This window comes from Hyaena hyaena, unplaced genomic scaffold (assembly GCF_003009895.1).
Source record: "Hyaena hyaena isolate Hyena2069 unplaced genomic scaffold, ASM300989v1 scaffold_342, whole genome shotgun sequence".
Lineage (NCBI taxonomy): Eukaryota > Metazoa > Chordata > Mammalia > Carnivora > Hyaenidae > Hyaena > Hyaena hyaena.
The window spans coordinates 1,367,526-1,394,968 of NW_024080974.1; the positions used below are offsets into that span (position 1 = coordinate 1,367,526).

The following is a 27,443-nucleotide window of genomic DNA, read 5'->3' on the forward strand; positions in this document are numbered from 1 at the left end:
CCCCGGCATTCCGCCAGCTCTATGATCACAAGTTCCTTCTCCGGGCTGAACTGCTCACGTGAAGATTGGATAAAGGTTCCTCCTCCAGATGATATCAGAGGCGGGAGGGGTGGGGACCGCATAAAATAAGACGAAAGGACCTCCCGCTGCCATCTGTGTGTTAACTAACTAGCTGTGTGTTAGAACTGACAAGAATTAGCTTCATCAAAAGCTTTTATCTCTGCTACATGTTTCACAATAGGGAGAAAAGTTGTAAAGAAAGTGAATAAATCATTTTTTCAGGCTATAAAGTTTAGATATATTGAGAAATTATCCCAAACCATTGTGGATTAAGCCTGGGTATGCAAAAAGATTTAGAGTCATTATGACCACAAGGAAGTTTACTGGAATGGGGTATAAGGGTCAAAGAGAATGAAGTAAGCAAAGACCAGGATGTACTTGAAATAAAATACAGGGGCACCTGGGTGGCTCTGTTGGTTAGTCGGACTTCAGCTCAGGTCATGATCTTGCGGTTCCAGGCTCTAGATTGACAGCTCAGAGCCTGGAGCCTGCTTCCGATGATTCTGTGCCTCTCTCCTGTCCCTCCTCAGCTTACGCGTCTGTCTCTCAAAAGAAAAAATGTTTTTAGAAAAGAAAAGCAAGCTCACTGTGGGAAGTAGTTCATAAGAATCTATTGCAGATGTGGAATTTAACTACTAAACAGATGATACATAGATCATATGCACCTCTTAAATTTGGCAAATTCTGGCTTAAAGGTGTTGCTTAGCAGTGATTTTTACTTCAAAATTCACAAGGAAGATTTCCCCCCAATTAATGTTTCCCCAAAATTAACATTGAGTTTCCTCAAGTTGTTAACAATAATCTCTCAATTCTCCATATTCTGTCATAGAAATTTAAGATCATGTTCTGTTATGCCCGAATCGCCAGTCCCCAGAGACCTCCAAGGAGCCGGCACCAATGCAAGAACAAAAGGGTCTTTATTACAAGCTGGAGCAGGGGCTCACCTGTCTAACCGCATAGCGGCAGCAAAGTGAAGCCCTGAACAGTGGCAAGCAGGGTTTTTAGGGGGGAAGGCCGGGGGTGTTACCGTGCACACGTTGTATGTTTTGCATCATTACAAAGGCACCAATCATAATTGTACAATGCCCATAGTAACAGCATAGTAACAGTTTTGACCATTCAGTATCTGCAAGGCGTCTGTTACATTTGGCGGGACCCAATCATGACCTTTGAGAGTCTTTTAAAATGACCAATTATGATGGGGGCTCAGAGAATCTACCTGGGGCTCCTGCAAGCGTGATTGATTGGCAAGTTTGTACAAAGTAACTACCTGCAGTTCCCAGCCCTGACTCATCTCCAAGACTACATGAATGTTACACATTTCTTTTGATTGGCAGATCTGAGGGCTGTCCGAGTATAGATTCAGCAGAGGCTTTTCCTGGAACTGGGACTACGTGCAGCCCGAGGTTGTTTCTAATGGAGGACTTAATTTTAGGCTCCTCAGTTCCATAATTAGGATCATGGTACCTTTTTCTTTCTTTCTTTTTTCCACATGCCCTTTTCACTTTTTTTTTTTTAAGTAGCCTTCATGCCCAGTCCAGACCCCATCACAGGGCTTGAACTCAGGACCCTGAGATCAAGACTTGAGCTGAGATTGAGTCAGAAGCCCAACTGACTGAGCAACCCAGGTAACCTGGTTCAGTTTTTAGAGCATTACATAAAAATTCCGCCTAAGCCTTTGAAAACACTCAACAAGAAAACCACAAGCCCAGAATGGAGTAATTTATGTTAGGCCTGTCACCAAACTGGAGCTTAATAGTTAAACTACTTGCAGTTCTAAACTCTACCAGAAATGGAATCTTAACTGGTTGGTTATGAATTTTTCTGGTCAGCACAAATAAGGTAACCTGTCACAGAGGTCCTCTCTAACCCCCAAAGATAGATGTAATAATCCACCTTAGAAGCCCTTTTTGTCCCCAAAGGAAGGTGACCCAACCTCAAATAATCCTTTTTGTCTGTTTATGATTTCCTGGTCCTATTTCTAAAAATCTTTACCTTTTTGTAGCTTTTTGGAGCTCCCCTCTGCTTGCCAGATGGGATGCCGCCCAACTCATGAATCAATTAATAAAGCTAATTTGATCTTTAAAATTTATTGTTTAGTTTTTCTTATTTAACAATAGTAGTGTAAATTTGAAGATTATTTTGCAACCATAATCTTATTTTTTCCAGCACTAATATTTCCCATATGTGAAATCAGGTCCTTTATGTCCTGACGGCATTCTCCCATCATCATCACCATCATCAAAGAAAAGGGGTCCAAGCCCACTTTTGAGGTCAAAAAGTAGCCAACTGACCAACTTACTAAGGTTGACTTCTCAAACAATAACATGGGGTTCTTAGAAGATTTTCAAATTGAGAGGAAAACGAGTATTTATTGAGCATCTACTAAATATTGAACACAACCCCCCACCAACTATCCTCTATAAAGCTGTGTTAAACTGTCCAGAATCCTAGTAAAGGTCCTATGGAAGTAGGAAAAGATCAAATGGTTTTGTTTGCCTCTACAACCATTTTCTCATGGGGGCACCTGGGCGGCTCAGCTGTTGAGCATCCAACTTAGGCTCAGGTCATGATATCTATCTTACAGCTCTTGAGTTTGAGCCCCACATTGGGTCTCGGCTGTCAGTACAGAGCCTGCTCCAGATCCTCTGTCCTCCCCACCTCGACTCTGTTCCTTCCCTGCTTGCACTCTCCCCCCTCCCAAAACAATTTTTTTTTAATAAAATAAAAGCATTTTCCCATGGAAACATTTTACATTTGGTGGTTAGCATCTACTATTACCACATTCTCAGGCTTCATGTTCAATCTATTACACACCTTTGTAGTAGGGATCATTGAGATAAGTATGTTTATAATCAGAATTAATTTCCTATTTATCGACTCTTATCCCTTTTACCCAGTTTTACTTTTTCCCCCCATAGCACTTGTCCATTTTTTTTTCTTTTCTTGTAACCATCCCTTTTTTTTTTTTTTTTAACATTTTTATTTTATTTCTAGGAGAGAAAGAGAGAGACAGCGTGAGCAGGGGAGGGTCAGAGAGAGAGAGGGAGACACAGACTCCGAAACAGGCTTCAGGCTCTGAGCTGGCAGGCAGCACAGAGCCCGACGCGGGGCTCGAACCCACGAACCGCGAGTCCATGACCTAAGCGAAAGTCGGACGCTTAACCGGACGCTTAACCTTACGACTAAGCCACCCAGGCGCCCCAGCACTTGTCCATTTCTAACATGTTTTGTAATTTACTTAATTTACATGTTTTGTAATCCAATCTCCTTGAAGACAAAGATCTTTTTGCAAACGATCCAAATGCCTAGAAAAGTGCCTGGCACATTAGTAAGTGCTCAGCAAATACTTATTGAATGAGTGAATAAGTACATGAATGATTTTTGTTCCCTCAAGAGCCTGCCTTCAAACTCCGCATAAGCAGGAACCACAGCGATCTTGTTCTAGGTTTTATCCTAAGAGCCTGGATTACTGCTGATGCAGAATAGGAGCTTTTAAAGACCGACAAATTAAAATGGTAACCAAAGTTAAATACTGTTATCCACCGTTTGGTGCAAGGTTGATTCCCGGCTAATAGACGATGAGAACCAAGATAACTTATAACACTGTTTCTCAGGGAAATGTTTTCTGAGCTGTAATTTGTAACTGTATTTCTGGAACAAAACGGTTCTCATGTTGGCCGGGTACACAGAGCAGAACCATGAGCTAGAAGACAGTCTTACACACACAACTAACGACAGGGCCGCTACTCCAGGCCCCATGTTAAACTAACCAGTTGTATAGGCCAAGCGTAGAGAATACCTCCAGTGTCTTCGTTGGTCTGATCGACCAGTGATTCTTGGCTGTCATGACCTAGAGATAAAGTATCTCTCTGTCATGACCTAGAGATAAAGTATCTCTAGATCCAATTTCCTTATCGGTAATAACACGCATCTTATTCAAGCTTTTGGTGTGTGAAGGACAAGACACGTAAAATGTTCCATACAGTATCGAACAAATTGTTAGCTATTACGATTAGTGGCTGATCATGTTCATTTTTTGCTTCCCTCGGCTCATTTTGGTTGAACCCAATGAAGGGACGCCTGCGCCACCCTTCCAACTCCTCTCTGGGCATGCGCACCAACAGAACGGCCGCACCCTTTCCTGATCTCAACGTTTGGAGGGAAGAGGGTAAAATAGACTCGCCTCCATCTCACTCTTATGTGATTAGGTGGTTAAAACGATACAGAGCGAGCACGTCATATCACAAGTTAAACGAGCTGGAAAACTCGGCGCTCCGTGCCACAAGAGCAGGCCCCCGAGCCGGCGTCCTCGAGGACCCAGGGACTCTCAAACGCGCCCCGGCTCTGCGCTAGAAGTGGGGCCCCACCACCAGCTTCTAATTGGAGAGGGAGGCAACCGCCTAGAAGACTTCTCATTGGCCCGGGGACGGAGGCCGGCAGCTTCTCCCCCTTCCGGATGCTGAGTGGTTGAGGCCGGAAAACAACGCCTACAGTCATTGGCTGGGCCCTGCTGTCAGTCCTCTCGCGTCTCGCGGCGCGACACAGCCCGGCGCGGCCTGTAGAGCAGTCTCGAAGCCTGCTGCAGAGAGAAGATGGCGGTCGCGGTGAGAACTTTGCAGGAGCAGCTAGAAAAGGCCAAAGAGAGCCTCAAGAACGTGGATGAGAATATTCGCAAGCTCACCGGACGGGATCCGAATGACGTGAGGTAAGAGGCGGATGAGAAACGCCGGCTCCGAGAGGTAGCCAGCAAGCTGAGGTGAAATGGGGGCGGGAAGGGCGGCCAGCCCTGAGAAGGCTAGAACATCGAGGCCTGTTCCCGGGCCGGCGGTAGAACCCCTTCCTGGACGAGATGGGGAGTCTCCCAGGTCCTCGACGTAGCTCTCGAGGCTCAGGTGCGCGAGGAAGGAGAGTGGGTCCTAGCTCTGCCGGGATGGCTTCCTGCCTTGTTGAAGGCCCGGGCTGCCGATTCCCGCCCTCGGCCCAGCAGGCCCGGAACTGCAGCACAAAGCCCCTTCCCCATCCGGCGGCTACCTGGCCCGGTGCTGGCCCCGAGGCCCTCCTGGGACGCGGGCCGCCGCCTCTCCCCCCCCAGGCTTTTGCCCACGTGCGGCTTCCTTGGAGTTGGCGAAATTCGGGCCTGATCCAAGCTTGTTAATGTGTAGTGGCAACGAGATCAATGTAATTTCTGTAATGCTGGTCTTGAAAAAACAAGGGAATTAAAATAGTACTTCCTGCCAGGTTTCAAGCACGTGGGTTTGAAACCATATATTTAGAGCTTTTATGGTTATTTTTCTCTGATGTACCGCATCCGTGAGAGTGTTTGGTAACATTAAACGAGTCCACATACGGTTTTCTTACTGGTTTGTAAATATTTTTTAGGCCTATCCAAGCCAGATTGCTGGCCCTTTCTGGTCCTGGTGGAGGTAGAGGACGTGGTAGTTTATTGCTGAGGTAAGATTTTCTTAGGAGTTAATTTACATGCTAAGACTGTACAGACTTCTACTAAATTAAGCATTGGTCTAAACAAGACTCGTGGTAGGGCCAATGTCAGAAGTGTTTGTTTTGTTTAAAGCTGTGATCAGCTGTAGTTTTCTGTGTAGTTATCTTGGTACTTCATTTATATGCAAAACTAGAGACTGAAGAATACATTAACTGCCAGTTTTGTGTAAACATGGCTTATTTTTATAGTTTTTAAAATACTGCTAAAAAATAGTGTTTGGAGTGAATGCCCATTTAAGGTTACTATAATTAGAAGGGTTTCTAAAAATTCAGGTAAATTATCTTGCTAAAGAGAAATATCATTTATCTTAAATTTCAAGTGTTTTGTGTTGCACATTTTTAATTGCAGGCGTGGATTCTCAGATAGTGGAGGAGGACCCCCAGCCAAACAGAGAGACCTTGAAGGGGCAGTCAGTAGGTACGTTGGAGGAAAAGGTTCTGAAGACATGCTTGTATGCTCTGTTTTCCAAAGTAGCCTACAAGTATAAGTATTTAATGAATGTTCAGTTGTGGTGAGTAGTATACCACTTCCCTTGAGTCTATTCCCTTTATATTTGACTGAACTAAGCCAATGTCCCTCAGCACTCAATTCTTCACTAACAGTAACAGAAATTTTACCAAAGTCAAGATGAGAAGAATAAGACTGAAAAAATAGTTTGTGCCACCTTTCTGTCTTGTACTATAAAACTTTAACCACTTGAGAAATACGGGAAATCAACATTTGGACTGAGCATTGGTGACACATTTTCTCCTTTTACTACCAGAGGAAAGAGTAGAATGGGATGGAGATTGATAAAATAAAAAGAGACTTCTAGAAATAAGTCATAGTAAAAGTAATTACTTCACTTTGGTATGCACTTAAGTAAAACTTTGTAGTGGTCCTTTAAAATTCTTTCTCCATGGGGCACCTGAGTGGCTCAGTCGGTTGAGTGTTCTACTTCAGCTCAGGTCATGATCTTGCAGTTCGTGGGTTTGGGCCCCGCGTCGGGCTCTGTGCTGATTGCTACCTCAGAGCCTGGAGCCAGTTTCAGATTCTGTGTCTCTGTCTCTCTGACCCTCCCCTGCTCTTGCTGTCTCTCTCAGAAATAAATAAAGCATTAAAAAAAAATTAAAATTCTCTCTCCTACATTAGGCTGGGAGGGGAGCGTCGGACAAGGAGAGAATCACGCCAAGAAAGCGACCCAGAGGATGATGATGTTAAAAAGGTAATTGAGATAGAGGATGGATATGGTACTTTCATCTTTGTATATTTTGGAGTGTCACTCTTGAATATGCTTGTTAAATTACTGAGATTTGTTTTCTCTTGCAGCCAGCTTTGCAGTCTTCAGTTGTAGCTACCTCCAAAGAGCGCACACGTAGAGACCTTATCCAGGATCAAAATATGGATGAAAAGGGAAAGCAAAGGTATCTTTAGTTTTTTATGTGTGAAAAAATTCCTGCCAAATAATGCAATTTTAGGAAAATTTATCTTTAAGAATTGTTCAAGTGCCCATAGAATGTTTCTTTTGGGAAATAGTGGACTTAAATGAAGTGGAACCTACTGACAATTTTTTTTTCTGTTCGTTAGGAACCGACGAATATTTGGCTTGTTGATGGGCACTCTTCAGAAATTTAAACAAGAATCCACTGTTGCTACTGAAAGGGTATTTACAATTTTCCTTTGCTTTAAGTTATCAAAGTAGTTTTTACATGTGCTTGAAGAATAAAAATGCTCTCGAGACCAAATTGGAAACCTAAAATGAAGCTGAGAAAAAACATAAAATTTTCTGAATTTGTTATATTTTTACATGGTCTCTTTGAGATCCTGTGAAGTAATAGAATGAACTTCTCTCTGTAGTGCCAAGAGCTTTGGTCTATGACTCAAGAGAACCTGAGTTCTGATCCCAGCTCTACAGTCTCATTTTGTGATCTTTGACAAGATTCTTCGTTCTTTTCAAACAAGGAAGTTGAACTCAATCAGCACTGTAGTTCAGTAATTCTAACTAGCACCCTGGAAGCAAAAGCCTAAATATACCTGCCTTCTACAGTTTATTTAACTGTGCAATCTTGGTAGTTTTTATTATTTTTTTTTTTTATGTTTTTATTTCTGAGAGACAGGGAGGGAGGGAGAGAGAGAGAGAGAGAGAGAGACCAGGTGAGCAGAGGAGGGTAGAGAGAGGGAGACAAAGAATTGAAGCAGGTTCCAGACTCCGAGCTGGCTGTCAGCACAGAACCCAAAGCGGGGCTCGACCCACGAACCGTGAGATCCTGAACGGCACTGAAGTCAGACGCTTAGCCAACTGAGCCACCCAGGTGCCCCTAGAAGTTTTTATTTTATTAAAGCTACAGAATTGTGCCCTTGGTGTTGAATACTAAGTTAATTGTTTCTCAAGGGAGAATGTGGTGGGAAGGGAGTAACAATTCAGTTATAGATTAATAAGGTTTTATTACAGCTTTTATATGTTAACTTCCCTAGGGAGTATAAAAGGCTTGAAAACATGTTCAAAAATAGGATGTTATTTCTGTCACCTCTGATTCAAGAGGAAGAATAACTAAAGATAACTTAAAAAGACAGCTCTTTTTTAGGTTAGTTATGAAAGAACCTTATCTAAAAGTTATGTTAAATGGAACAGTTATTGATAGTATGGTTAATGTTCTTGATATTTCAATTTTTACATGGAAAGGCTTCAGTCCATATTTCCTGAAAGAGAAATTGGAATTAGCTAAGTAGTGTGAATTAGCTGGTATCATGAATTGCAAATATGAAAACTGTACAGATAACTTAGTAAAATGTAATGTTAGTCATATTTCATGTAATCAGGATATGAAATTAGTTTCTAAAGATAATTGTTTATTTTTAGCAAAAGAGGCGCCAGGAAATTGAACAAAAACTTGAAGTGCAGGCAGAAGAAGAAAGAAAGCAAGTTGAAAATGAGAGGAGAGAACTGTTTGAAGAGAGGCGTGCTAAACAGACAGAACTGCGGCTTTTAGAACAGAAGGTTGAGCTTGCGCAGCTGGTGAGTAGTAGTTTGGAATTGGAATTCTAAGTGGTAATCCTTCATGTTTACAAAAACCTGACCTTTTACCTTTTCTTTAGCAAGAAGAATGGAATGAGCATAATGCCAAGATAATTAAATATATAAGAACTAAGACAAAGCCCCATTTGTTCTATATTCCTGGAAGAATGTGTCCAGCTACCCAAAAATTAATAGAAGAGTCACAAAGAAAAATGAATGGTAAGTGCACGTGTAAAGGTCCAATGAAATTTTTGTAACGAATAAGGTGATATACTCGCACATATACCTTTGTTTCCTGTAATTGTGTATCAGTAGTTGATTTTTTTTTTTTTTTTTAAAGATACTGTAGAAGGTAATGGGTTTGAAGCAGGAGCGTCTGTTTGATTTATGATGGAATTTAGCCTGAAACTTACCATGTTGTAGGCAGTGTTTACATATATTAAGTATCTGAATGAGATGATTTCTTTAGCCAGATACAAATGCTAATGAAACAAAAAAGTAAACATTGATATAATTCATACAAAGTGCATACATGGAAGATTAGACACTGCTGAGAAGATGATTTAGAGGATTACTGTTTTCCTGGGATCAGAAAGTTAATACGTGATATGATAGCATAAAAATGATTGTATTCAAAGAAATTATACTCTTAACCAGCATAAAGTAATATAACAAAATTGTTTTTTCATCAGTTGGTTAATGTGGTATAGTTGCCTACCGATAATAGATTAGTATATAGGTTTCTGGGGGATCTTTGCTTGTGTCATTTTATTTCAGTTTGTAATTACTTGCTATAATCAGTTTTGTGTTGTTACTGCTTTACAAAAAGACATTTAGATAAGCTCGATGACAATTTGTGACTGTCAAATTGTGAGTTTGAGGATTAATTATACGTGTATATTTTTATCTTTAGCTTTATTTGAAGGTAGACGCATCGAATTTGCAGAACAAATAAATAAAATGGAGGCTAGGCCTAGAAGACAATCAATGAAGGAAAAAGAGCATCAGGTGGTGCGTAATGAAGAACAGAAGGCGGAACAAGAAGAGGGTAAGGTGGCTCAGCGAGAGGAAGAGTTGGAGGAGACAGGTAATCAGCACAATGATGTAGAAATAGAGGAAGCAGGAGAGGAAGAGGAAAAGGAAATAGGTATAGTTCATAGCGATGCGGAGAAAGAACAGGATGAGGAGGAACAAAAACAGGAAATGGAGGTCAAGATGGAGGAGGAAACTGAGGTAAGGGAAAGTGAGAAGCAGCAGGATAGTCAACCTGACGAAGTTATGGATGTGTTAGAGATGGTCGAGAGTGTCAAAAATGTAATTGCTGAGCAAGAGGTAATGGAAATCAATCAAGTTGAAAGTGTAGAACCTTCAGAAAATGAAACTAGCAAAGAACTGGAGCCAGAGATGGAATTTGAAGTTGAGCCAGATAAAGAACGTAAATCTCTTTCTCCTGTGAAAGAGATTGCCTGTGCTCTAGAAATGGAAAATGAGCCTGAGGAGAAAGAAGAGAAAGAATCAGAGCCTCAGCCTGAGCCTATGACTCACCTCCAGCCCCTGCCTCAGCCTCAGCCTCAGCCTGAGCCTCAGCTTCAGCCTGAGCCCCAGATCCAGACCCAGTCCCAGGCCCAGACCCAGTCCCTGCCCCAGTCCCTGCCCCAGTCCCTGCCCCAATCCCAAGCAGTACTTCAGCCCCAGCCTCTCTCTCATCCTGAAACTTTGCCATTAGCTGTTTTACAGCCACCAATTCAGGTTATTCAGGAGCAAGGGCATTTACTACCTGAAAGGAAGGAGTTTCCTGTGGAATCTGTAAAACTCACTGAGGTGACAGTAGAGCCAGTCTTAACAGTACATCCAGAGAGCAAGAGCAAAACCAAAACTAGGAGCAGAAGTAGAGGTCGAGCTAGAAACAAAACCAGCAAGAGTAGAAGTCGCAGCAGTAGTAGTAGTAGTTCTAGTAGCAGCTCAACCAGTAGCAGCAGTGGAAGCAGTTCCAGCAGTGGCAGCAGTAGCAGTCGAAGTAGTTCCAGTAGCAGCTCCAGCACCAGCGGCAGCAGCAGCAGAGACAGTAGCAGCAGCACTACTAGTAGTAGTGAGAGTAGAAGTCGGAGTAGGGGCCGGGGACATAATAGAGATAGGAAGCACAGAAGGAGCGTGGATCGGAAGCGAAGGGATACATCAGGACTAGAAAGAAGTCACAAGTCTTCAAAAGGTGGTGGTAGTAGTAGAGATACGAAAGGATCAAAGGATAAGAATTCTCGGTCCGACAGAAAGAGGTCTATGTCAGAGAGTAGTCGATCAGGCAAAAGATCTTCAAGAAGTGAAAGAGACCGAAAATCAGACAGGAAAGACAAAAGGCGTTAATGGAAGAAGCCAGGCTTTCTTAGCCTATTCTTTGCAGCAGAAGATTTCTTGATGAGTAAAAGGATTACCTTTCCTTATAAGGAGGATGCTGCCTTAAGAATTGCATGTTGTAAAAAATCTTTTTGGAAAATACAGACTGTTTGTTTACCAGACATTCTTGTACTTTTTGCATAATTTTGTAAGAGTTATTTATCAAAATTATGTGAGGTTCCAAAATATGTAAAAATAATAATAATAAAAAAAGATTAACATCCCTTGTCATCTTTTTTAAATATCCTATACTCTTCAGTAAGAATCTGTATATTTTAATAGGTAAATCTTTAAGTCTGTTCCCTTCTAATTCTGTACCATACTTTGCTTTTGTAGAAATAAATGTGCATTTCTTTCATTAGTTTTGGGATGTCCTCGTTGACACTTGTATAATAAATACCCTCTTGATATCATTTTCAGCTTTTATCACTAGTTACTGAACGTGATTAGAATGTCTTTGAAGGTTTCGTCACTTTTACTTACTTGCCTTAGATGATTGAGTTGTCAACGTCAGATCTTTGCAGTTTTCAGGGGGAACATAGTTTTCAAAATCATTTACTATTTTTTTTAATCTAAGCATTTCCCCCTGTTTCTCATATAAATCATATATTTGGTAGATAAAACAGTATGATTTGGTTGGCATTTTCTTCAAGATTATGGGAGCATCGTTCTTTTCTCTCCATGGTTACTTGTGTGATATAGCATATACATCTATTGAAGAAAATAATCATTTTGTAGGGGAGGGAGGTAGAAAAGTATACTCTAAACTTGGTTTTTGAGTTTGTGGTCTTGTCTTAACTTTTGTGTTGGCTCTAACTGAAACATGCCAATATGTGTTTTCAAGAGTTTTTGTTTAAGTATTGTATGAAAGTTTACAGAATGAAGGAAGTTCATCTACACTTGAATCTGTAAGCAAGATAACACACAAGTGTACCAAGTGATTAACTTTGTTGTTTTATAAATTTGTATGAATTTGGAGTATCTGTTGCCATTACTATACATGTGCAAATAAATGTGGCTTAGACTTGTGTGACTGCTTAAGACTAGTACTTGTATTAACTTTTTGATGCTTTTACACAAGAGAGCACTTTAATTGCAAATGGCCTTTGAGTTTATAACATTGACTAGTTTTAGGCTTGACTGAGTATTTATTATTTCTTCCCTTGACAAGTAAATGGTGACAGTGAAAATGTCAGTAAGTATTTCCAGAACTATAAAAAATAAGAGAACATGTTCAAGTACTCTTTAAAAAGTCCTTTCTTGGAATAATTATGAGTGAAAAGTGAGTAGAACTTTTCAAACTATAGAGCTAGCTACCTGTGTTCCTGGGCTAGTTTCCACCAAGTCACTTCATCTATGGGTTTTAATAATTTCCAGGTTGCAGTTTAAATTTTATCCTGTATAACATGATAGGAAAAAAGGCTGGTAAAAACTTAAAAGGGATGGCCATAAATGTAACCTGGTTCTTAAAGTCTTTATTTAATGAATCTAAAATGATTGTATTAAGATCCTCTTTAAAAATTAAGTTTTGTTCACTCATTTTTACCTGGAAAACTTGAACACTTGTTTTGATGCTTCTCAAAAAGGAATGAATTTTGGCTTTAAGCTCAGTTGTTGAGAGTGGTAATGATGGGGCTATAATGCATGGAGAGGAAAATTATTTAGAATTTCAATTTTTAAGTATTTTAAATTTTGATGTATATACAATTCTATTTTAAATTCTTTTTTTTTTAATGTTTATTTTTGAGAGAGAAAGAGACAGTGTGAGCATGGGAGGGGCAGGGAGAGAGGGGGGCAATAGAATCTGAAGCAGGCTCCAGGTGGTCGGCACAGAGCCCAGCATGGGGCTCAAACTCACAAACTGCATGATCATGACCTAAGGCAGAGTTGGACGCTTAACTGAGTGAGCCATGCAGATGTCCCTAGAATTCCATTTAAAATGTAACTAGTGGTATGCACTAATAAATTGGAAGACTTCATTGTAGTTTTTTAATTTATTTAAAAAATTTTTAATGTTCTATTTATTTCTGAGAGACACAGCGTGAGGAGGGGAGGGTCAGAGAGAGAGGGAGATACAGAATCTGAAGCAGGCTTCAGGATTTGGGCTGTCAGCACAGACCTCAACCGGGGCTCAAACTTGTTAACTGCGAGATCATGACCTGAGCTGAAGTCAGCTGCTTAACTGAGCCACCCAGGCACCCCAGAAGACTTCATTTTTAACTGAAGGATTGGGGGGGGGGTCTTCGGTTTTGTTTTTGATGTTTCCAATTAATGCTTTGTCCTTAGAAGTGAAATTATATGGAATTTATTTTCAGAGAACCATGCAATTGGTTTCTTACAAAGATGAAGAATGTAGAAGTAATGATAGTTTCCTTGAGGGGAAAAGATACAGGGGTCCTCTGTTAGACATTACAAATTAGTGTTAATGGAGTATTTAGAAGCAGAAGATGGATAGGGCTGGGGACTAAGGACTGAAATTAGTTTGGAGACATCTAAGGAGCTGTTTAGGAAACATCTTGGTTATACCGAAATCCCAAGGTTTGCACAACCACAGAAATTAGAAGATAGTTTGATCTTCAGTGAGTTGTATTTCCAAATAGGGCACTATTTCTAGAACTCTGGTGACTACACAAATATACTTTAGCAATTAGGTTAAGCATACCCTACCAAAGGAATTATAAATTGAGTTTATAAGTTGACATAAATTTGAAAGTAAAGCTACTAAATGATTATATGGTGAAGTAATATGAACTAATGTTTGTTAAAACAAGTCATTAATATGTTTTAGGATTCGATTACTTAAAAAAACTTTAAATCCTTAAGTAGAATCTTAGCCAGTTTTTCTTCTTGAGGGAATGCCATTAAAGCATTTAGTTTAGAAAACAAATTACATGTTTGGATCGTCAATTACCAATAAGTCAGTGGGGAAGATTCTAACCTGATAAAAGTAAGCCCGAGAAATCTGAATATTTAAATTTTTCTTTATGTCTTCTAGCATGATCTTTTCCAGAAAATGATACTGAAATGCCTACAACTGCTTCCTGTTGTGATTTGAGTACTCTGTTTTTGTTAGAATCACTACTTGCTGTCACTGTGCATTTGTTTTATTTTCATAACATTTACCATGATATCATATCGTTAACATCATACTTTGGTTTATTATTTGCTTCCCACTTGAATGTAAGCTTTTTAAAAATTATTTTTAAAAATGAGAGCATGGTTTTTATTTTATTTTATTTTTTTAATGTTTTATTTATTTCTAGGAGAGAGAGAGAGAGAGAGACAGCATGAGCAGGGGAGGGTCAGAGAGAGAGGGAGTCACAGACTGAAACAGGCTCCAGGCTCTGAGCTGGCAGTCAGCACAGAGCCCAACGCGGGGCTCGAACCCACAAACCGCGAGATCATGACCTAAGCGAAAGTCGGACGCTCAACCGACTAAGCCACCCAGGCACCCCGAGAGCAAGGTTTTTAAATTCTTTTTAACTCATTGCTCTATTTCAGATACTTACGATAGGGCCTTGTGTGTTACAGGCAATGTTATGAGTAAATTATGACAAGTCCTTAACATGGCTTCTGTGATTCAATCTGCCTTTCCAACTTTAGTTGCATCTCTTCCAGTACATTAGGTATGCTTGTTTGAAACCATGAACCAAGATGCAGCCAGGAGCCATTATGGCTGGAGCATAGTGACTTAAGCCACGATGGTTAAGTAGCAAAAGTGTTGATTAGGTTTTGGGTAAAGATAGTTCCCAGCAGATGTGCTGGTGGACTATGTGGTTGTGAGAAGTCAGGATGAGTAAAGATTTTACCTGAACAACTAGAAATGAATTGTCATTAGCTTAGATAAGAGGGACTAGAATGAGCGGGTTTGGGGATAGTGGACATGAGTGGGTTAGGAGTGACCCAAACTATGAACATGAATATCTCCGTTATTCAGGTCTCCTTTAATGTGTTTGCATAAAGGTCTTGGACATTATTTGGTAAATGTATTCCTAGGTAACTGACTCATACATGAATAAACATTGCTCTTTAATTGAGATTAACAGACAAGTATACAAAATACCATTACAACTCCATGAATTGCCAGAATGATAACACCTATGTAATCACCCAGGTGAAGAACTAGAAGCCAGGACCCTAGAATCCCTTCCAGTGATTTCTCCCTTCCTTTCCTGCCCTGAGAGGTAACCACTTTTAATGTAATACAACAAGGAAGCCCTAATCCATGACAGCTTACTTCAGCAAACTAAAACCTGAACCAGAGTAAATTCTTTGAGGTGCCTCAAGGTTAGGAAATTGAAAAACTTACAGACAACCAATCAGAAACAGCCAACTTGGCTTTTGCAGATAAGGCAGTTGCTTCAGCGATAGCCAATCAAATAATTTCCTTGCTTTGCTTTCTGTCGGCTAAGAGCCTTTCCCCTAGCCCTTGACAAGAGTTTAGTGCTGCCCAGATTCAAGTCAATATTTGCTTAAATTCAGAATTTTAAAGTACCTCAGTTTATCTTTCATACAATGCTATCCTGACTTTATGCTAGTCACTTCCTTGATTTCCTTCATAGTTTTCAATGTGATTCATGCATTCTAAACACTGGTTTATTTTTTATTTCCTATTTTTTACTCTACATAAGTGAGATCATAATGTATTTTGTATTTTGACTTCTTTTGCCCACATGTTTCTGTGACTCATTTTTGTAAGTCACTGTTCATATCTATCACCATTATATGGATATTGAGATTGTTTTCAATTTTAGGGTCTTATAAGTCTACTATAGAACATTCATGTCTTGGTAAACATATGCATGGATATATGGTATATTTAAGAGTTTAATCAGTAAGTCACAAGTTACATATATTTGAATGTAGATTTTCTAGATGACTAATGTGGTTATGTTTCCCATTTTTAGAAGCACTTTTAGATATCCTTTTTGGGGACTGTCTTTCTCTTCTTGATATTAGGAGTTATGTATCCTGGAAAGTAGTATATTGAATATATGCACTGTAACTATCTTCTACTTTGCAGCTTGGCTTTTTTCACTTTTAGTGATATTTTTTAATTAAGATTTCTTGATTAGGGGTACCTGGGTGGCTCAGTTGGTTAAAAGTCTGACCCTTGATTTTGGCTCAGGTCATGATTTCTCAGTTTCTTGAGTTTGAGCCCCACGTTGGGCTCTGTGCTGACAACACTGAGCTTGCTTAGGATTCTCTCTCCTCTCTCTCCCACTCATTCTTTCTGTCTCTCTCAAATAAGTAAACTTAAAAAAAATTTTGTAGGGCGCCTGGGAGGTTCAGTCAGTTAAACATCTGATTCTTGATTTTGGCTCAGGTCTTGATCTCATGGTTCATGGGTTCAAGCCCTGCATCAGGCTCTGCACTGTCCACGTGGATTTGGTGGAATTCTCTCTGCCCCTCCCCCAGTCTCTCAAAATAAATAAAGTTAAAAAAAAATTTTGTTTATAATGTAGAGTTCAGTTTATCCATATTTTTATGGTTAATTCCTTATGTGTCTTATAAAATTTGTCTCCTCTTGTGGTTAGTGGGTTAGAGCCATGTGTCAGGCTCAGTACTGACAGCTCAGATGGAGCCTGGAGCCTGCTTCAGATTGTGTCTCCCTTTCTCTACCTCCCTCCCCATTCATTCTCTCTCTCAAAAATAAACAAATGTTAAAAAAAATTTTTTTTTAAATTTTTCAAGAAGATAGTCTTATTTTCTCTTTGAGAAGCTGTATTATCTTTTCACATGTAACTCAATTATTTTCCTGGAATTGGTTTTGGCGTATGGTGCGATTTGGGGGTTATTGCTCATTTCTTTTTTCCAGGTGAACGTAAAATTTCCCAATCTCAATTATTGAAAAGTTTGTGCCTTCTATATTACTCTGCAATATCACCTTTTATATCTAGTATCCATATATTCATGGTTTCTCTTATATTCATGAGCTCTCTATTCTGTTCCATTGGCTGTTCTATGCTTGAGTTGATACCACTGTCTTAATATCTTAGCCTCATATTAAGTCTTCATACCAGGTAGAGCAGATTCTTCCAACTTGCTTTACTTGACACTACTGGTATTCTCACCTACCTGCTTTTTCATATAAATTTCAAAGCCAGCCTTTGAATATCCACACACACACACACAAAATTCTTGGGATTTTGGTTGAATTGCTTTGAATCTGCAGATTAATTTGGGAATTGACCCCATGGAGTCTTCCAATCTATGAACAAGGCATTTTGTTAAGAATGTGGATAATGGTTATTGCCCGTTTTATGTTTTATATAAACAGATTCTTTTATATTTGTTCAACATTAGGTTTGTGAGTTTTATTAATTTTGCGGTTTGTAACTATGTTGTTCTGCTGTGCGTTACTCCATTTTGTGCATATTCCACAGTCTTGTGTATCTGTTCTGTTGTTGATGGAATTTGTGTGGTTTCCACATAGTTTGAAGCCAGTATGAACAGTGCTACTACCAATGTACTTATCCATATGCTTTGATGAACATATGTAAAGATTTCTCATGGTATATATAAACCACCTAATTTTTAAGTTCAAATGGAAAGTCCAGTGCCTGTGACTTCTTCCTCTTCTAGTCCAACAGTCCACACCATCAATTTTATCATGCATAAAATGCTTATTTCTCTAAGGGAATATTTTTATGGATCTCCTTTCTTTTCCTTTGATTCATTTCTCAGATACAGTATTTGAGTTGTTTGGTATTTTTCCCTGTAAAAACTCATCTTCTGCCTTTAATTTGACAACAGTTTCCTTGGGCTCTCATAAATGCTTTTAACATTTTCTTTTTTGTTTTTTAACATTTATATTTGAGAGACAGAGCACAAGCAGGGGAGGGGCAAGGAGAAAAGAAGTCACAGTCTGAAGCAGGCTCCAGGCACTGAGCTGTCAGCACAGGACCTGATGTGGGGCTCCAACCTGCAAACCGTGAAATCATGACCTGAACTGAAGTCGGATGCTTTACCGACTGAGTCACCAGGCGCTCCCATATTTTATGTTTTTAATTAAATTTTTTCATATGTGTTTTGAGCATGTTAAGGACCATCACTTTATAATGTCTTTTAACAAGGACACTTTTCTCAGCTTGCCTGTTATTTTGTGATTAAAGTTAACTCATCTTAATGCTTCACCAAAGTTTCTCCACAATTAATGTAAGCCCGCCTTTATTCTGAGGCAATTTTGAAACTGGCCTTTAGTTAAATTCATATACATTGAAAGTGATGGGTCATGAGATTTATTTTATTTTTTGAAAGAGAGCATGAGAGTATGAGCAGGGGTGGAGCAGAGGATGGGAGGGAATCTCAAACAGGTTCCATGCCCAGCTCAGAGCCTGACCATGAGATCAAGACCTGAGCTTAAATAAAGAGTTGGACGCTCAACTGACTGAGCCACCCAGGTGCCCTGAGACATTTGAGGCATATTGGAAAATTATACAAATTTACTCTTCTACCAACTATAGATAAGATGGCTTTTTTCCCCCACAGCCTTTCCAATGCTGAGTTTTGTGAATTATATTACTTTTTTTCCATCTAAAATTTTATATTGCTGATTTGTATTTAATTTATAATTTTTTAAGTTCAATTATGGAGCACCTGGGTGGCTCAGTCAGTTAAATGTCCAACTCTTGGTTTTGGTTCAGGTCATGATCTCAAGTTTTTATGAATTCAAGCCCCAAATCTGGCTCTGTGCTGGCAGCATGGAGCCTGCTTGGAATTCTCTCATTTCCCTCTTTGCCCCTCCCCCATTCATGCTGTCTCTTTCTTTCTCAGGATAAATAAGCTTAAAAAAATAAAGTGCACTTATTGATTTTGAGAGAGAGTGTGAGCAGGGTAGGGGTGGGCAGGGAGAGAGGGGAAGAGAGAACCCCAAGTAGGCTCCATGCTGTCAGGGCAGAGCCTGATGGCAGGGCTCTATCTTACAAACAATGAGATCATGACCTGAGCTGAAACCAAGAGCCAGATACTCAACCAACTGAGCCACTCAGGGCCCCTGATTTGTAATCTCAATATAATTATTGAATACCGTTTGTCTTTCTCCCTATATTGAAATGTTATATAGCAAATTACCGTATTTTCATCAGTCTATTTATGGACTCTATTTAATTGAGTGCAGTTGTATTAAAGTTGTGTTATGGTAGGTTTTAATATCTAGTGTGCTAAGTTCTCCCCTAATTATGTGTTACTTTTTTTTTAACTAGGCAACTGTTTCAAAATTTATTCCCAGGCTTCTTCAGCTTAATTAGCTGCGAAGAATGAATTATGACAAGCAAAAAACTGAAAAGAGCTGCTAGTGGCTAGGGGACTTGGGCTTAAAAATATCAGATCTAGATTTTTATCAGATTCATGAACAAAATTTTAAAAAGCAGTTATAAAGTAGCATCTTTCAGTAACTTCTTTGAGTTCTGTCTTCTTCAGAAGCCAACTTCCATTCACATTGTTGCATTCTTGAAAATTCATGAAAATTATCCACAAGACCTGGGACTTCATCATTATCAGTCTCTTCAGTGGCAAGTGGTGCTTTACCATCCCAGATTGTTTAGGCAGAACTTCTGCCAGTCTCCTTACACTAGTCACACTGTCTGTACCAAGCTGGGTTAAGATGCTGGGTAGCCTTTCTGTCAGCAGGTTTTGTCTCAGCATGGCCTGTAATGGTGAAAGTATTGGCTGCCAGAGACCCCTGAATTTGAGTCGTGATAATGCCTCACTCTTCTTGATTTGTAAACATAGGCACCTCTTTAGTGTGAGAGATATTGTTTACTCCTAATATTCTTTCAGGAGAACTGAAATTTTTTTTTTGTCATCTGCTATAGCTGTTCTATGAACCACCTTCTTGGTGCAAGCAGTTCCTTTTCCACCCAACCATACTTGTGCCTGCAGTGTGGCGAGTTTCTCCTGGCTCACTATAGTTCCTTCTTGTTGGAGTGGAAGTGGGGTTGTGTAGGGAACTAGGGTTGTCACTCAAGGGGTTGCAGGCAGACCAGCTGGGATTAAGGGCACACAAGTAGGGATGCACTCAATTATACTTTTCCAAATTTCCCAAGATAATATGTATTTTAATGAAAATTTTATTTTTTTTTATTTTCAATGTTTTATTTATTGTTTCTGAGAGAGAGAGAGAGAGAGACAGCATGAGCAGAGGAGGGTCAGAGAGAAAGGGAGATAAGGAATCTGAAGCAGGCTCCAGGCTCTGAGCCAGCTGTCAGCACAGAGCCCGACGCGGGGCTCAAACCCACAAACTGAGATCATGACCTGAGCCGAAGTCGGACGCTTAACCAACTGAGCCACCCAGGCACCCCTTAATGAAAATTTTAGAATCACTTTTCAAGTTTCTGAAAAACTAATTTTGATTTTGACTGTATTGAATTTGTAATTTAGGAATAATCAGCATCTTTAGAATATTGACTAAACGAACTAGTGTTTCCATTTATTCTATCAGGTATGTTAGTAAAATTTTATAGTTTTCTTCATATAGGTTCTGCACATTTTTAAGTGTAGGCCCAGGGTTTATGTACATGTACCACTTGCTATTTTGAATAGAATTTTTTCCTTACATCATATTTTCAGTTAGTTGTTCATATATAGAAAATTTGGAGATATTTTTCCAGTTTTCAGGAAGCTTCTTTGTTTTCCTCTTGTTTATAGTGGAGACTTCTGTGACTCTATTTCCCTCTATCCGGTGGTTGATTGGATCATAGTTATAGAGACTAAGTAAGGCACTTCACAAGAAAGACAAGAAAATTTTTTTCTTTTCTTTCTCTTTTTTTTTTTTTTTTTAAGTTTTATATATTTAAGTAATCTCTACACCCAGTGTGGAGCTCAAACTCATGACCCTGAAATCAGAGTCACATGCTCTTTGGACTGAGCCAGCCAGCCACCACAAGAAAATTTCTTTTTGTTATAGGTTGGACCTATAACATGTTTAACCAATTTTAATTTTAAGGATAGGTCTTAATTCATTAATATCTAATTTTCACCCCTATGGCTTTTACCAACACTGCTCTTTCAATCTCCCTCTGGTATCAGGTTTTAACAATTTGGTTCAATTCTGTATCTTTAAAAAAAGCCTTTATTATGAAATTGAGGGATAAAAAGTGTTGAAAAGACTTCTCATACTACATTTTGCTTTATAGTTTTGACTTTGGAACCATGTGAATGGTTCATATAAGAAACTTGAATCAACGACTGAACCTTACACCTTACAGAGCTGGCAAACGAACAGCAAATAAAACCCAAAACCAGCTGAAGACAGGAAATAAAGATCAGAAATCAATGCTATCAAAACCAAAACAACAACAACAACAACAACAACAAAACAAACTCAGAATAGATCAATGAAACCAGGAGCTGGTTCTTTGAAAGAATTAACAAAATTGATAAATCCCTAGCCAGTTTGATCAAAAAGAAAAAGGAAAGGACCCAAATCAATAAAATCAAGAATGAAAGAGGAGAGGGATGCCTGGGTGGCTCGCACGGTTAACTGTACGACTTCAGCTCAGGTCATGATTTCATGGTTCAAGGGTTCAAGCCACACATCAGGCTCTGTGCTGGACAGCTTAGAGCCTGGAGTCTGCTTCAGATTCTGTGTCTCTCTCTTCCTCTGCTCCTCCCCACCCACACTCTGTCTCTCTCTCAGAAATAAGTAATAAACAAAAATTTTTTTAAAAGAATGAAAGAGGAGAGAGGTCACAACCAACACAGCAGAAATACAGACAATAATAAGAGAATATTATGAGCAGTGGTATACCAATAAAATGGGCAATCTGAATTCAGCCACAGCAACTTCTTACTCAACATGTCTCCAGAGGCAAGGGAAACGAAAGCAAAAATTGGGACCTTATCAAAATAAAAAGCTTCTACACAGCGAAGGAAACAGCAAAACTAAAAGGCTACTGACAGAATGGGAGAAGATATTTGCAAATGACACATCAGATAAAGGGTTAGTATCCAAAATCTATAAAGAACTTATCAAGCTCAATACCCAAAAAATCCAGTGAAGAAATGAGCAAAAGACATGAATAGATACTTCCCCAAAGAAGACATCCAGATGGCCAACCGACACATGAAAAAATGCTCAACATGACTCATCAACAGGGAAATAGAAATCAAAACCACAATGAGATACCAGCTCACACCTGTCAAAATGGCTAACATTAACAACTCAGGCAACAACAGATGTTGGCGAGGATGCAGAGAAAGAGGATCTTTTCTGCACTGCTAGTGGAATGCAAACTGGTGCAGCCACTCGGGGAAGCAGTATGGAGGTTCCTCAAAAAATTAGAAATAAAACTACCTTATGACCCAGCAATTGCACTAGTAGGTGCTTATCCAAGGGATACAGGTATGGTGTTATGAAGGGGCACATGCACCCCAGTGTTTATAGCAGCGCTATCAATAGCCAAAGTATGGAAAGAGCCCAAATGTCCATCGACAGATTAATGGATAAAGAAGATGTGGTATATATATACAATGGAGTATTGCTTGGCAATCAAAAAGAATGAAATCTTGCCATTTGCAATTACATGGATGAAACTAGAGGGTAAGCGAACTAAGTGAAATTAGAGAAAGACAAATATGTGACATCACTCATACGAGGAGTTCAAGATACAAAACAAATGAACATAAGGGAAGGGAAGCAAAAATAATATAAAAAAAAGGAGGGAGACAAAACATAAGAGACTCAAATATGGAGACAAACAGGGTTGCTGGAGGGGTTGTGGGAGGGGGGATGGGCTAAATGGGTAATTGGCATTACAATCTACTCCTGTAATCATTGTTGCACATTATGCTAACTAATGAGACAGAGCTCTATCCCTTGAACCATGAGATCAGGACCTGAGCCAAAACCAAGAGTCAGATGTTTAACTGACTGAGCCACCCAGGCGTCCCTCTGAAAATTCTGTTTTAAGTGACACTATACAAATGATGGCTTTATAAGTTTTTTACTTACATGTATCAAAGTTTTTGTTTTTTGTTTTTTTTATGGGGTTTCTAGACCAAAGAGACATTTTTATTTTATTTTATACTATTTTTAGTATAAAATAGTATACTATTTTTTTTATTTGCATACTAATAAAAATCTGGGTATTAAATAAGCACTCTAGTTCATCCTCTGCTTTTTGGATTATGTGATGGTTAATATGTGTCAACTTGACTGGGTCACAAGTGCCCAGATTTTTGGTTAAACATTCTTTTGTTTTGTTTACTTTTTTATTTATTATTGAGAGACAGAAACAGAGCATGAGCATGGGACGGGTAGAGAGAGGAGTAGACACAGATTCCAAAGGAGGCTCCAGGCTGTCAGCAAAGAGCCCAATGCGGGTTTGAACCCACAAACTGTGAGATCATGACCTGAGCTGAAGTCGGACACTTAACCAACTGAGCCACTCAGGCACCCCATTAAACATTATTCTTCATGTGTATGTGAAGGTGTCTTTTACTTTTTTAAGTTTATTTTGAGAGAGAGAGAGCACGCACTCACACATGAGCATGGATGGGGCAGAGAGAGAGAGAGAGAGAGAGTCCCACACAGGCTCCTCGCTCACAACAGAGTCCAACTTGGGGCTCTGTCTCATAACCTGAAACCATGACCTGTGACCTAAGCCAAAATCAAGTCCATTGCTTAGCTGACTGAGCCATCCAGGTGCCCTTGTTAGGGTGTTTTTGGGTGAGATTAACATTTGAATTGGTGGACTGACCTTTATTGCAGATTGTCTCCTTAATGTGAGTGGCCCTCATCCAATCAATTGCTGGTCGGCTCCTCCTGCAAGTAAGAGGGAACCTCTCCTGCCTAACTGCTGTGAACTGCACATAAGGTTTTTTTCAGCTGTTGGACTTGAACTGAATGTGGCTCTTGAGTTCTGAGCTTGCTGGTTTTTGGACTGAAACACTACTGGGTCTCCTGAATCTCAGACCTAAAGACTTGGATTGGAACTACGTCATTGGCTCTTTTGGATATCCAGCTTGCTGACTGCAATCTAGGGACTTTTCAGTCAATTCCTCATAATCTCTTTATATATATCCACCCACACTATTGGTTCGATTTCTCAGGAAAACCCTGACTAATGGTGATTAACCACTCTGTTTGATATCCCTTCTCAGCTGGGGAGCTTAAGGGAACACCACCACATCTATCACAAATCTCTATGACTTCAGGTTGTTTTCTTCAGTATTTATCCTGTTTCTACAGGTTTGAATTTTAAGTTGTAATCTTTTAATTGAAAACAAAAATGAAAAATTAGTACACATTAAAAAAATAGTCAAATGAGGGGCACTTAGGTGGCTCAGTCAGTTGAACTTCCGACTTCAGTTCAGGTCATAATCTCATGTTTCGTGGGTTTGAGCCCTCTGTAGGGCTCTCTGCTGACAGCTCAGAGCCTAGAGCCTGCTTCCCATTCTGTGTCTCCCTCTATTTCTCTGCCCTTCCCACACTGGTGCTCTGTCTCTCTCTGTCTCTCTCAAATAAATAAGCATTAAAAAAAATTTTTTTTAAATAGTCAAATGAGAATGGAGGCCAAGATAGTAAAAAATGCTCCCTTGAGAATGGTAAAGAAAACTTGATTAACCAGACATTTGTAAGAATGTCCCCCCAAAGGTTTATGTCCCAGTTGGGAAACTGGTGTGTAGAAAGCTCTACCTCTAAGTCAGAGGTGATACTGTATGATTCCTGGGCAGACAGGAAGATGAACTTACTCCTTGCCTCTCGCTTGCAGTTAAGTGGAGCCATGTACTTCATTCTGGCCAACAGTATGTAGACAGAAATAATATAAGCTACTTGTAGTTCTGGTCTTTAATAGCACTGGATGTGATTCTCCATCTCTCTTCTTTCATAGTGACCTTGGATTCCTCATATTTCAGATGTTATAGCTGTAGGTTAGCTGCAGCAAGGATAGTTCACATCAGACAGTAGTGTGAAAAAAACCCACAAACTTTTATTGTATTAAGTCACTGAGATTTTTGGGTCGTTTGTGAGAGCTAGTGAATTACCCTGTGATAAATACACATTGTGGGAACAATGCTGTATTAACTGTGCTTTATGTAATCCTGAGGTATCTATATTCTTTGTTATTAAAGGTATTTATATCCTATCACTCTTGGTGGATTTCCATAATCACATCACCATCCTTCAGTGTCAGATATTTAGTAAACAAAATATACAGCATGCTTACCAGTAGTAGTTTATCAGATTTGTAGGAAAACAATGATTTATCTTGTAATCAAAAGTAAAAAACAAGACAAAACAAAACCCTGGTTCTGGTTCATAAGGTGGCAAACTCCTGTTTCAAAAATCTCATTGTGTGGACAACTGTGGAGTCTTCTACCTCATTTACAGCAAATCAGCATTAGCAATGTGACATTAGTATAAAGTGCACTCTTCACTGAACTGCATTCTCCTCACTTTTATTTGAATGGAGCACTAACACCATTGGATTTCCTGATATTACAGAAGCATCAACTTTTCCCAGGCATCTGTCTGACCTACAGAAAAATAGGTGAATTAATGAATAATTAAATAAACAAATGTGTTTTATTTATTTCTTTTAAATTCTTTTTCTAAATGTTTAATTTTTTTTTGAGAGAGAAAGAGAAAGGCAGAGAGACAGAAGGGGACAGAGGATCTGAAGAGGGCTCTGCACTGACAGAAGAGATGTGGGGCTCAAACTCACAAACCATGAGGTCAAGAACTAAGCAGAAGTTAGAGGCTCAACCAACTGAGCCACCCAGATGCCCCTAAATGTGTTTGTTGTAAGCCATTGTCTTGTAATTTGTTAAAGCCACAAATAGGAAATTAATTAAATAATGGCACTGTGATTATATTAGCTTAAATAAAATATACTCAAATTTCACCCGATTCTTTTTATCTTTAATGTGGCTATTCAAACACTATATATATGGCTCACTGTTTATTTATATAGACAATGCTGATTTAGAACATTACAACTGCATCATTCTGTGTGTTGGAGAATTGCAAAATTAAGTTTTGAGAAGTTTTAGCCTGTCCTCAAGCCCCCCCTTGAGTTACTTTCAAGGTGGGTCTGGGAGGTAACTTCCTATTTAGTCATTAGACCTCTTGAACTCCTCAGCTTTCATAAAACAGTATCAGTCTCATCTCTATTCTGCTGAGTTAAAACATATGATTCAGCATTGATAGGCAAGATAGAAGAGTCACGTTCCACATATTGTCAGGGAACATTACCTCATATTCATATTCATAGTTGTTCAGTACTTACCTATTTGAACAAAATCACAGTTCAGTGCTCATTTGAAGAATTCATGCTTTTGCTGAAATTACAGAAGCCAAGATAAATGTTACACAGCTTTTTATAGGCCTAGTTCAGGACTAACAATACATTTTTGCACAGACCATACTATAGGTTTTTTGTTTGTTTGTTTGTTTGTTTGTTTTGTGGTAGAAACCTAGCTAGACACTATCTAGACACAAAGTATTCTTTTTTGTGGGTATACATTTCTTAGCCTTCTTTGGAGTTAGTTTGTAGTCATGTGATTAGTTTCTGTCCAGTGATTGTAGGCAGAGGAGATAATACTCTGTTATCAGCACATAGCCTGCTTTGGATCCTCTGTCTGTCCCTCTCCTGCTCATTCTCTCTCTTTCTCTCTCAAAAATAAACAAACATTAAAAAAAATGAAGCATCAAAAGGAGCTTTAAAAAAATCCATGCATTATCATTCACAGATTCTCTATTCCTTCTATATTAACCTCACAGGCCACACGTTCAAGATGGCAAAATCACAAAATGGGAAAGATCTGGATCCCTGAGGTATCACCAGGAAGAAAGCCACCAAGTGAAGTTGCATGATTGACTTTGTGAGTAAGAAAGATGCCATTGCTTTTTTAAGTCAAAAAAATTTTTGTGGTTTTTCTGTTGCCACAGCATATATTAGCTTACCTAAATAATACAGTTCTATTTAATAATGACTTTTTTGAGTTTGTTTAATTCTGGAAATCACAGGGGTAAGATTATTTCCAACTACACATAATCTGCAAGTACTTATACCTTATCATCCAGTAGGTAGACAGGTCTTGGAATATAACTAATGTAAAAATATGGAAATACTCCATGTGTCCTCGGGGGGTGAATGTGACAATTCATAAAGTCATATTAGAAGAGCATGATAAATTTTGTTATAATTCTATAAAGTTATAGTTTAGTGATCTACTGGAAACTGGGTACTTATAAATTTTAAACAAAGGTAGTACAGATGACACTTCTCTTGTTTCTATTCACGATATTAGGTCTTAGTATTTTCCAAAGTAAAAGTACCTCTTCAACTACATTTTTATTATTTCAAACCATGTTCCTAGATTTTTTTGGGTACCCACATTGTTAAAGTATATCTAGATATTTTGGAAGATCAAAGAATAATGGCAAAACTCTTCTGCACTTTTTATTTAATCATTGTTTATTTAATGTTAAGTTAATGTTTGATGTTCTCTTATTTAATGTTTAGTTAATGTTTATTTTTGAGAAAA

General features: G+C 39.1%; 1 protein-coding gene across 1 annotated transcript; it reads left to right on the forward strand.

The window, feature by feature from the left end:
* The first annotated feature begins 4,585 nt into the window (after positions 1–4,585).
* Positions 4,586–11,990, forward strand: PNN (pinin, desmosome associated protein). The gene is made up of 9 exons (XM_039249558.1): positions 4,586–4,768; positions 5,443–5,514; positions 5,912–5,980; positions 6,695–6,767; positions 6,872–6,966; positions 7,130–7,205; positions 8,403–8,558; positions 8,639–8,777; positions 9,472–11,990. The coding sequence occupies exons 1-9, from the start codon at positions 4,656–4,658 to the stop codon at positions 10,917–10,919; spliced, it is 2,241 nt and encodes a 746-aa protein (XP_039105489.1). The 5' UTR covers positions 4,586–4,655; the 3' UTR covers positions 10,920–11,990.
* The last annotated feature ends 15,453 nt before the right edge of the window (positions 11,991–27,443 follow it).